The 12,364-nt window shown below is 34.6% G+C and overlaps 1 protein-coding gene across 2 annotated transcripts in view; it reads left to right on the top strand.

Moving 5' to 3' along the window:
• CCDC34 (coiled-coil domain containing 34) overlaps positions 1 to 12,364 on the top strand; it is a 109,363-nt gene that overhangs the window by 11,673 nt on the left and 85,326 nt on the right. For both annotated transcript variants that reach the window (XM_078340776.1, XM_002755126.6), the window contains exons 2-3: positions 1,963 to 2,101; positions 8,982 to 9,089. In XM_078340776.1, the coding sequence (XP_078196902.1) occupies positions 1,963 to 2,101; positions 8,982 to 9,089 (247 nt within the window). The remainder of the gene's footprint in view (positions 1 to 1,962; positions 2,102 to 8,981; positions 9,090 to 12,364) is intronic.

Genomic DNA, 12,364 nt, shown 5'->3' with positions numbered 1-12,364 from the left:
AAGGAATGGGGAAAGGATTCCCTATGTAATAAATGGTGTTGGCAAAACTGGCTAGCGATATGCAGAAAGCTGAAACTGGATCCCTTCCTTACACCTTATACAAAAAGTAACTCGAGATGGATTAAAGACTTAAACATAAGACCTAAAGCCATAAAAACCCTAGAAAAAAACCTAGGCAATACCATTCAGGGCATAGGCATGGGCAAAGACTCCATGATTAAAATGCCAAAAGCAATTGCAACAAAAGACAAAGTAGACAAATGGGATCTAATTGAACTAGAGAGCTTCTGCACAGCAAAAGACACTATCATCAGAGTGAACAGGGGACCTACAGAATGGGAGAAAATGTTTGCAATCTACCCATCTGACAAAGGGCTAATATCCAGAATCTACAAAGAACTTAAATAAATTTGTAAGAAAAAAACAACCCCATCAAAAAGTGGGTTAAGGATGTGAACAGACACTTCTCAAAAGACGACACTTATGCAGCCAACAGACATATGAACAAAAGCTCATCATCTTGGTCATCAGAGAAATGCAAATCAAAACCACAATGAGATACCATCTATCGCCAGTTAGAATGGCAGTTATTAAAGAGTCAGGATACAACAGACACTGGAAAGGATGTGGACAAATAGGAATGCTTTAATACTGTTGTGGGGAGTGTAAATTAGTTCAACTATTGTGGAAGATGTGGCAATTTCTCAAGGATCTAAAACTAGAATTACCATTTGACCCAGCAATCCCATTTCTGGGATATGCCCAAAGGATTATAAATCACTCTATTATAAAGATACATACACATATTTATTTATTGTGGCACTGTTCACAATAGCAAAGACCAACCCACATGCCCGTTAATAATAGAATGGATCAAGAAAATGTGACACATAGGCACCATGGAGTACTATGTAGCCACAGGAAATGATGAGTTCATGTCCTTTGCAGGGACATAGTTGAAGCTGGAAACCATCATTCTCAGCAAAGTAAACACAAGAACAGAAAACGAAACACCGCATGGTCTCACTCATAAGTGGGAGTTGAATAATGAGAACACATGGACACAGGGAGTGGAATAAACTAGTCTTACGTCCTGAACAACTTGCTTTCTATGACTGCTGATTGTTAAGCTTTTTCTAAGTTTCGTGAGGCTTGTGTATTTGGCCAAGTCCCTGTGTTCTTTATTTATGTATGTACTTATTTCCCTGCCCCTCTTCTCTTTACCCCGAATTGTTATTTTTCCCAATACCCAGAAGAGACACACTGACAGATGGAGATGGAGACTATAGTTGGAGATAACCAGACTGGAGAGTCATATACAACCTGTCTAAGAATTGGCAAAAGGGAGTCAACCAAAATGATAAAGAAAACTTGGCTCCTTATTTCAAAACAGTTTCAAACTTATAAAAAAGGTGAAATAATATAAAGAACTTTCGTTTACCCTTCAGCCACAGTCCCTAATTGTTAACATGTTTGCTTTATCATTCTCTTTGTGTGTACTGCATCATCTTTTCTTTTTTTTTGTCCTGAACTACTTAAGGGAGGTAAAGGGAAAAGTCTGCTTCAGGATCTGATTAGGATTATATGTGGTCATTAGTAATTAGTTATCCAGGTAAAATTTTTAGAAATAAAAAATTGTTGGCATTGAGGCAAATGGATAGTGTGTGGGTTATGCCAATGGGGTTTTAAATAATGTGGCATTAGAAGATGAAGGCTTTAGAAGATGGATTAACAAGAAGATGAAGGATTTCAAAGGCAGTTTGATGGATAAACGAATTCAAATATTAGAATTTCTTTTCATGATATTTCGATGTATACTTATATATAATTCATGTATATTTATAAAGATCACAGTATTGTAAATACACTATTAAATTTTGCTTTTACTGTGTAGTTAAGTGATTTGGACTAGTAAGCAAAAGAGTTTCTTGTACAAGTATTATAGTAGCCTCTCTTTTGTAGCACTCAGGTTGAATCAGAAGATAACCAAGAAGAACAGAAACAGGTGCACTTGCCAGAAAGCCACCTGACACCATGGGAGGTGTGGTTTATTGGCAAAGAAAAAGAAGAACGTGACCGGCTGCAACAGAAAGCTCTAGAGGTAAAAGTAGACGGTATTCTTTTTATTTAATCTGTGAGCTCACAAAGTAGAGTAATTTTAATAAAATCAAAAGGTTAATGTTATTATCCCTAAAAACAAAGTCTTTGCTTTTATGTTAGTTTAGTATATCTAATTTAATAACTAATAAGTTATGTAATAATAGAAATATGTTCATTGTTAGAGCATTTGGAAAATACAGCTAAGCATAATTAAGAAAATTAAAATCCCCTCTAATTTCACTGTCTGAAGATAACCATTGTTAGTATTATGACATATTGCTTTCCATATGTTCTTCCATGTAAATTACTTTGAAGTAAATATGTACAAATGTGTACATATGTTGTATGTCCACATACACTGGAGCATCAACATATGTACATTTAACTAAGGTAAATTCAACTGTATACATTCCGTAAAATTTTTAGCTTTACTGAAACAAAATAGAGGCAGGAATCTACCTCCCCCTCTCCCCACCCCTGCCCCATGTGTCACTCAGTGAGCATGTGCCCTGTGTGCAGCACAGTGGGAATCTGCTTGCCACTCTTTCAGGGTGTTTCAGTTTCTCTGTGCCTCTCTCACTTATGGACATTTCCATGTGTGAGTCCCTTTTGAACTTTTACTATATAAACTCAACATATAGTTTTAGATGCATTTTCACATCTCTTTAATGAGAATCTTCACATATTTCTTGAACTCTTACTGTTTTGGAACATGGCAACCAAATAGATTTGGATAATTTGGCATTCCCTAAATTCACTGTTCTAACTCACTGTCTAAATTATTCCTATCCAAAGACAGAAGCCTAATAGATTTGAATGATGAGCTATATTTCTTGTTTTTAATGAAACAGAATAAAACTCTTTTTCTCTATCATTAACCATTTTTCTAACATCATTTTAAAATGGCTGTCTAATATTATTAAGGTATATTTAAAATGTATTACATATTTATTAAAATATAGTTAACTTGTTCACTCTTGTTGGATATTTCAGTCTATTAGTAACTGTTGCTAAAAAAAATTCTGGGAGCAAAAGCTTCATGATCTTCCTTAGAATAACTTTTCTGTTAGTTTTGAAACCAGTTACTGTTTGATACATTTCTAACCAGGCAGGCAATCACATGTCCAGGAAGTTTGGCATAATTCAAATGATTATGAAAACTAGTACATTCTGTTGTTTTCCTATTGTGTGATACTTTGTATTCTAGATTACAGATTTATTCCTGGAAAAGTGTACCATGAGAGTGGCACTTACTTCCTCTTGGCAGTGCATGGGGCTTGAGAAAGACCTTATGGTTGATGTTAGGCAGGAGTAATACAAACCCTGGTTTTAGCCTTTTTACTTGCTGGGTCTAAGCAAGTTATTTAAACTGTTATGTTTCCATTTTCTCATCTTCTCAAGAGGAATAAAATAATACCTGTGTCACAGGGTTTTGTGAGGATTAAATGAAACAAAGTATAAAGATGCTGGACTTTGTTTTTATTTGTATTGTTATTTATATCATTGCTCTTCATAGCCTACTTAAAGCTTTTTCATTTATTTTCAGAATTAGGGTGTATTTTTTAATTCCCCGACTTACTTCTCTTACCTCAATGTCAAGTTTTAACATGACGAACTCCATTATTTTGTTAGTAGCTTTTAAAAATATTTATTCACAGTGAGCACTGTATTTTTTTATGTTATGAAAACACATACCTACATACATATATACATATATATATACACACACATGCATACATATGTTTGTGAAATAACATCTTGATTTTGTGTAAAACCTGGTGTTCTATTCTTTTTTGAAAAGGCTGGTTGCAATTCATTAAATTGGTTTTAAACTTACAATTTGGAAAATACTGATCCAGTGAGTTAGTGGTAGAACAGAGTTCAATTTCTGGTATTGGGCTTTATCTCTAGTCTCACTAGAAGTTACTTATATTAAGAAAAGGACAGTTACTTTGAGTCATTTTTAGTCAGGACACAGAGAAAAGTTAATTAAATTTCGGAAAGTTAGTAAGAGAGCCTGGGCTTGGTAGTCGCATAGAACAAGGCTGAAATTTTGGCCTTGCTTGCCATTTTAATCTGTGACCTTAGAAAAGTTAATTAACTTCTCCGAGCCTCAGTGTCTTCATTCGTAAGCTAAATGTTAGAGAGGCAACAGTGGAATAGTTAAAAGGGTAAATTCTGGTTTTTGTTTTGTTTTTTTGAGATAGGGTCTCGCTCTGTCACCCAGGCTGGAGTGTAATGGCACAACCACAGCTCACTGCAGCCTTAATCTCCCCTCTTCTTCCACCTCAGCTTCCCAAGTAGCTGGGACTGTAGGCACATGCTACCATGCCTGGCTAATTTTTGTTTTTGTTTTTTAGAGAGATGGCATTTTGCCATGTTGCCCAGGCTGGCCTCCAACTCCTAGGCTCAAGTGATCCTCCAGCCTCCACCTCCCAAAGTGCTGGGATTACAGGTGTGAGCCATGACACCTGATTTAAAAGTATAAATTCTTGAGCCATCCTTCCTGCATTGAAAATTTGGACTTTGGGCAAATCCTTAACCTCTCTGTGTCTCAATTCCCTTATCAGTGAAAGGGGGAGAATAGTATTTACTTCATAGTGTTGTTATGAGGACTAAATGAACATCAGGATATGGACTAGTATGTACAAAGCACTCAATAAAGTTATATATGAAAGGAGAGCATTATAACTGCTATGAAGATTTGTTTTGAGAACAGATTTGAATAATAAATATAAGCCCTACCACAATGGTAAGCATGTAGCCTGGTATAATTATTTATAATTTGATTGAAAGAGTAAAACCTGTTTATATATTTAGTAGTTTGATATTTCTTATGGCTACTTTATTACTTAACTCTAAAGTGATTAAATTTTAGCAGGACTCTTATGTATCAGTTATGCCAGGGATATCCTAACATATGGGCCAGCTACTCAACTTGTAAACTCATGTTGAGCTGTTGTGGTATTCACATTCTTTTGCTGCCTTTTCCATTATCTTGCTTTTATCTCATGCTTTCCTTATTTTTCTGTCTTTATTTTCTGTATTCCCTTGTTTATAAACCATGTCAAATTTTTAACCATAAAGAATAGTTGGCCAGACGCGGTGGCCCAAGCCTGTAATCCCAGCACTTTGGGAGGCCGAGGCAGGTGGATCAGGAGGTCAAGAGATTGAGACCATCCTGGTCAACATGGTGAAACCCCATCTCTACTAAAAATACAAAAAATTAGCTGGGCACGGTGGCGCGTGCCTGTAATCCCAGCTACTCAGGAGGCTGAGGCAGGAGAATTGCCTGAACCCAGGAGGCAGAGGCTGTGGTGAGCCGAGATCGCGCCATTGCACTCCAGCCTGGGTAACAAGAGCGGAACTCTGTCTCAAAAAAAAAAAGGAATAGTCATCTCAGATCCCTATTGAAATTAAAAAGCATGAAGGCCAGAAAAGTAATTTTGCCAAGGCTTCAGTTAGTGGCAGAACTGGGACTGGCACCTAATTCTTTGACATCCATTTAAATTCTTTTCCCACAATATCAAGACATATTTTAGAAATAAATGAGTCAGACTTAATATTTAATTTTAATGAATTCTGGCTTTCTTATTTTCTTCCTTTAAGACTTAAGAGAACATATAGTATAGTTTAATCATTGAAAAGGTCATCCATACTCATAACTTTAATTTGAGCATCAGACATTTAGGTTTGTTTCACACATCTCTGTGAGACTAAGTTAAAAAATTATTTTAATTCATAAAAATTGCCTACTTACAAAATCGGCAACATGGCAAAACCCTGTCTCTCTAAAAAAATGTGTATCTTTTGTTGAGATGATAAATATGGTAAACATTGAATCAATTATCAAGCATTATGAAAAACTAGTATATTCGTTTTGTAGTATATTTAATTTTTATTTACTTTTTAATTATTTTAAATAATTCTTTAGCCAACTGCCCCAAGTTCTCTATGGTCTTTGGCTGATTCTAATTTTTAATATTTTCTTTAATATATTATTATAATCAGTTGTAAATTATAAAAATTACCTAGTTTGTGAATAGTCCTAGTGCTTTCTTTCATTTTTTTAACCATCTTGCCTTTAACCATTTCATTCTTCAGCCCTTAATAAAGGAATAGGGTAGGATATAGAGCTGTTGGTGAAACTCAAAACTGTCAGTTTTTCTGATTATTACCTTCAGTGGTAAAAAATTATTTGAAAGCAGGCAAAACGTATTTAACATGCATTTTTATGATCTTCTTTGAATTTTGGTTTTTCGTAATCAAGTATTTTATTCCATGGGAAAATATTAATAGCTATCTCTAATCCTGTTGAAATTCAGTGGTATACCAGATGACCATATAGGGGCCTTTTGAGAACAAACTCCAGCTGTGTCCAGAAAGAGACTTGCCTTTGTGGTAAACGTGGAGTCATTCAGGGTGGGAAATTCTAAGGGCCAGCTTTGGAAGGGAGGGTTGTGTCTCAAAATGTGATGTATGTTCTGGTTTGGCAAATTACTTGAACAGACATCCTGATATTAGAACACTGTGTGAGTTATTGGTAGCATTTTCTAGGTACATTTTGACCTTTTTTCTTTAACCCCCTCAATCAACATTAACTAAGATTTGTTAACCATCAAATAGGAGTACAGGGTTTATTTTTTTTGATTTTTTAGTTAAGTAAAGAATCTTAAAAAGTTACATAAAAGTACATAAATAGTCAATCATAACTTTAGTTATATATTTAAATAATTTTCTTGAAAATAAAATTTAGGACTATTTTAGAAAATTTTTAATACATAGTTGTCAGGTCTCCATCTAGCCAATTAATGACTTTTATATTTATATATACACATATAAACATACATATACACACATGTATTTGTGTATGTATATGTATATATGTATAATTTCCCCCCCTTTAGTTTTCTGACACAAGTCCAGACCCTCTTTTCCTTTTTCTTTCTTTCTTTTTTTTGATGGAGTCTTGCTTTGTTGCCCAGGCTGGAATACAGTGCCGTGATTTCAGTTCACTGAAACCTCCGCCTCTCAGATTCAAGCGATTCTTCTGCCTCAGCCTCCCTAGTAGCTGAAATTACAGGTGCCTGCCACTACACCTGGCTAATTTTTAAAATTTTTAGTAGAGTTGGGGTATTGCCATGTTGGCCAGGCTGGTCTCGAACCCCTTACCTCAAGTGATCCACCTGTCTTGGCCTCACAAAGTGCTGGGATTATAAGCATGAGCCACCATGCCTGGCCTAGAGGCCCATACTGTCTTTTTCTTATAACTCATATACTGTGGCAAACTCTTAATCAGTCTTCCTCAGAATAGTTCTCATCCCTTCAAATGCAATCTTCTGCCTTTGTCATTAAGAGCTCTGAATTTGCCCTTTTGCCAGATATCCTTGTTTCATAGAGCTTACTTTATTTACTTTGCCTGTCTTAAAAGTAAAGTTAGTACCACACTCAAATTTTCCACCCCCTCCCATCTCCCAATCTCTCTCTTCTTTTGAAGTCATTTTTCACTGTTCCTCGTATGGTGCTCATTTCTGATTAGCCTGATATCCTAGGTTAAGGGGAAGGAAAGATGTTTCTCCTAATCTTCCTTTCCCTTCTCTGAACTTTTTAAATACGCAATAACTCACAATGTAGCATTTATTTCTTTGGTGTATAGAGAATCACATTAGATCAGACTTCTGAGATTTCATCTTTATATCATTTCTTGCTAGGTCCAAAGTAGGTGTACCATAAAAGTGTATTGAGTAAGTAATCAAAGAACAATAGCTGCTGGAGTGATGAAAAATCCTTAAAACAAAGGTGGATATTTGCTTTTGGGGGTGTAGTGTTTAAAAGTTAGAAGACTTCCTGAGTGAGGGCAGCTGTTTTCTATGCAGTAGAATTTTAGGATGAGAGGTTATAGAAGACAGATTTCCTGTGACCAGTTGTTTAAAATGCAAAAGAGTCGTTCTTGGTGTTAAGTTTTGTCTTCATTTAAGACACTGGAATTGGTCTGAGGATTGGAAAATTGTCTTTCCCACTACCACCCATGCCCACCAGGTAGGTAAGTCTTTGGAAAAGAAAGGTCTAGGGAGGAGAGTGGAGACCAATAGAAGATATGTCAAAGTATCTGACTATTAATATCTAAAGACAGAGAAGAAAAATAACCAGTAATTATGGTTGTGGAGTCCTAGTGAAGTCTAGTTTGAACAGCATTCTCAATGAATGCAGTAATTTAACTGATGAGTGACAGAGTGGTAGCATTCAAGTTGTAGTTTTATTTGGCCATACCTTTCACATTCTTTTTCCTGAGGAAATGCCCAAACGTGTAGATTCGAGTGACAGCAAGGCAGTTAAATAATTTGGGATATGAATATGGTTTTTGTTTTACATTTTGGCACCTATAAAATCAGTGAAGAAAACTCTGGGTTCTTTTTTTCCCAAAGGAAAACCGAATGACTTCTTTGCATTTCTTTTGTGTAACTTTGAATTAAATTTTTAATATAGGGATTATTTAATTCCTATGCTTTATCTTCTTCAGGAATTCAGAAGCTTCTTATAACTGTAACAAAAAAAAAGTTGCAGTTCTCTTGAGCTTCTGCCAGTAGCTTAGAGTGATGCCAAAATTTATGTGTGGGAAAGTTGATTTCAATGAGGGTAATTTAGCTGAAGTTTAGTCTAGGAAACTAGTGTTTTGCTGCCAAGCAATTATTTGCACATTTCTAAAAAATGACATACTTTTACCAATGCTCTTTTTCATCATAGACTGGTTACTTAAGTAAGTTATTGTCACTAATGACATATGACTATATTCTTGTTTAATTGGGTTAATAACCTCAGACTTTATATGTGATTTGGATACTTCTATTAAATGTTGCCTTTTGTCTAAATAAAATCCACAGGAATTAAATCAACAACTAGAAAAAAGAAAAGAAATGGAAGAACGTGAAAAAAGAAAGATAATTGCTGAAGAAAAGCACAAGGAATGGGTTCAGAAAAAGAATGAGCAGGTAAGGAGGGAAAAATGCACACACGCATTGACATCTCTTGCAAAATCTTTCTTCCCATTACCCTTTATTACCTAGATTTAAAAAAATATTTCTCTTAGAGTCTTTCTTCTCTGGCTTGTTTTATTTTTCTATCCTGGTGGACATTTATCAAGTCTCTGTCTGCTGCCCTTTGCCCTCTACTTTTCTCCTTTTTCCCTCCTATGGCCTACACTAATATTTGCCTGCAGGCAGTCACCAAGTCTGTATCTCCAGGCCTGACCTGGATCCTTGTGGCAAGTACCTCCAAGTCTTTAAATCTAAAACAACCCATTTTGCCCATTCTTCCTTCATAAAACCATTCTCCCATTTCTTTGTTTAGTTCAGCTGTCTTCTCGGTCACCAGGGTTTAATTAGAATTCTCCTATTGTTCCTAATCATCTCCTCCTTTTCTTTACAATTACTACTCCCCTGTTTGTGATTTCTTTCCATTATATCTTTCAACTTATTGTCTACTTCTTATACTGGATTATAAGCTCCATAAGGGCAGGGATTTTTGCCTCTTTTGTTCAGTTCTCTAGGAGCTAGTTGAGTACCTAGCACATAATATATGTCCAAAAATAGTTGAATTGAGTGAAATTGAGTGTTCATTGAATGAACTTTTTCCTTTTAATTTTAATATATTCTTGAATGGATCACACACATTAGAAATTTTAAAAATACTTATTCTGTGGTCAGTCTGTCTTCTGTTGTGATTTTTACATACTTAGAATGGTACTGCTTTTATTATTATAATCCAGTTTTATAAAGTTGGACAAATGTTTAAATTGTAGGACAGTGTTTAAAATTTTAATTCTAACTTTTGTCTTCATTGTTGAATCTAATGCCCAGTAGCATTAATAAGAGTACTAATAAATAATTTCAGTAAATTGAAGATAACATAGCCTTCTTCATCCAAGTATTATAAGAAGGAAATTGGTTAGATGTATGTGTGCATTATAACCATATTTGTTTAGAAGTCGATTATGTTTTTTAAAAAAGTTTGCTTCATCCCATGATATAACATAAAAGAGATCTTTGTGAATAAATTCAAAAATCAAAATAAGTCTCTGTGACTGTTATGAAACTTTGGGTAGTATCTTTTTCAAATTTGTAACTATAAAACAAAATTATTTTACACATGCAGAATAGTTTGCTCTTTTCTTTAAAAATCCCTCTTATCTTCTAACTCCAAAGCTAATTTTACCATGCCAATCAAACCTAGTTGTTATTTGTCTAAGAATGTGAGGTACTGCTGGGAGATGATATATTCACTGTTTTATTTAGTGGCAGTAGACCTAATCCAATTACTTGAAGAAAAAAAAAAATTCTTTATTTGAAGGGAAGTGGCTTGCCCTCTCATAAATCACTAGTTATTGAAGACAAAATTCCATAATATTGAAATTATTTAAAAATGAGAATTATTTAAAAATAAAACTGAGAAGCTATATTTACCTGTTCTGCAGAACTCTTGTTCATGTTAAGGAATAATTGATTATTCTAAATTATTTTTCTTTAAGACCTATCAGATTTCTTCTTTCAGACATAGTTACATCTACCTCTATTTGTAAAGACTGCTCTCCTGGTTCTTCTCTTCCTGTCTGGCTTCTAGCTTTTTTCTCCTCTGTTTATATTTCATGGTGGGTGGTCCTCAGCTGCCTCCAGCTTCATTCACATTTTAGTTGTATTTGGCCGCTCTTTTCTCTAAGTCATTTTCACTGTGTTCTATAAAAAAATTAGACAAAAAGAATTTATGCATTCATTTACCAAAGCTAGTTTCTTATAATATGATTGTAAATCCTTAAGTGCTTTTAAAATAAATGTTCTATCTCATCTGGTACTCCTTACAGTTGTGTTGCCATGGTAATTTATTTTCTGGATATGTTTATTATAGTGTTACATATTTTTTTAAAAGAGCCTTTAGTTTTAGTGTTTTAAAAAATTATTTAAAAATAGAATCGTTTTTAATTCTCCAAACACAACTGAGTTTTTAATGGAAGACATTAATTCAGATCAACAAGGTTGATTGATTGATAACACTGTTATCATTGCATTATTCATGCTTTCAACAAATATTTACTCAACTTTTACTCTGTGCGAGGCACTACTGGAGAAAGCAAAACAGAAATTCAGAAACTTTAAGTAGCCAGTTGTTATGTTAGTTTCCTTTAGTTGTATGAAACAAAGGTTCTCTCAGTGCAGCATCTTTAAAAAAAGCAAGATTTATTGTTGTGCTCTGTGTGGTGTAGAACTAGTGTGCCAGAAAATCTGAAGCCACTTAATGACTGGTTCCTATCTCAGTAGTAGTGACTTCTCTGAGTGCCTGCTGTTTCCTCCTTTTGCTAACTAATGGGATTTTGTTCTCTCTACTTCAATTTAAATCCTGCAGAAGTCTGTCTGATTTTTTCAGAATTATTTCTATTGAGCTATAATTTGCATACAATAAAATGCACCTATTTTAAATTTGATGACTTGGGCAAATTTAGGTACCCATGTAACCTACACCAGTAAAGATATAGAACATTTCCATCACCCCAGAAAGTGCCCTTGTGCCCCTTTGCATTCACCCCAACTTCCTGCTCCCAGCCAGCCTCAGCTCCAACGAAACCATTAATCTGCATTCTGTACCTGTAGATTAGTGTTGCCTTTTCTATAATTTCATATAAATGGAACAGTAGAATATATACTCTGTTGCGTTGGTCTTTTGTTTTAAAACTTATCCTGATATTTCATGTATTATTCCATTTTATTGCTGACTATAGTATTTTATAAATACCACAAATTGTTTATCTGTTCACTAGTTGATGGACAATTGAGTTGTTTTCAGTTTGGGATATTATGAATAAAATTCTGTGACCACACACTTACAGGTCTTTTTGTGGACACTTGCTTTCATTTCTCTTGGGTGAATGCCTAGGAACTAAATTACTGGGCTATATGGTAAGTATGTGTTTAACTTTATAAGAAGTTGCCAAACATTTTTCTAAAGTACTTGTACCATTTTACGTCTTCACCACTGTTGTAAGAAAGTTCCAGTTGCTCCACATCTTTGGCAAATTTGGTATGGCCAGCCCTTTTCATTTTAAGTCCTTCTAGTGAGTGTGGAGTGGTATGCTATTGTTTTAATTTTAATTTTCCTGAGATCTAATGATATTTAGCATCCTTTCATAAGCTTGTTATGTTAGTCTTCTAGAGCTTCCATAACAAAATACTACAAACGAGGTGGTTTAAACAACAGATATATATCTTTACTCACAGTT

This window comes from Callithrix jacchus, chromosome 10, assembly GCF_049354715.1.
Source record: "Callithrix jacchus isolate 240 chromosome 10, calJac240_pri, whole genome shotgun sequence".
NCBI classification, from domain to species: Eukaryota; Metazoa; Chordata; class Mammalia; order Primates; family Cebidae; genus Callithrix; species Callithrix jacchus.
The sequence above is the reverse complement of the archived record's forward strand: the minus strand, read 5'-3'. Positions and strand labels throughout refer to the sequence as shown.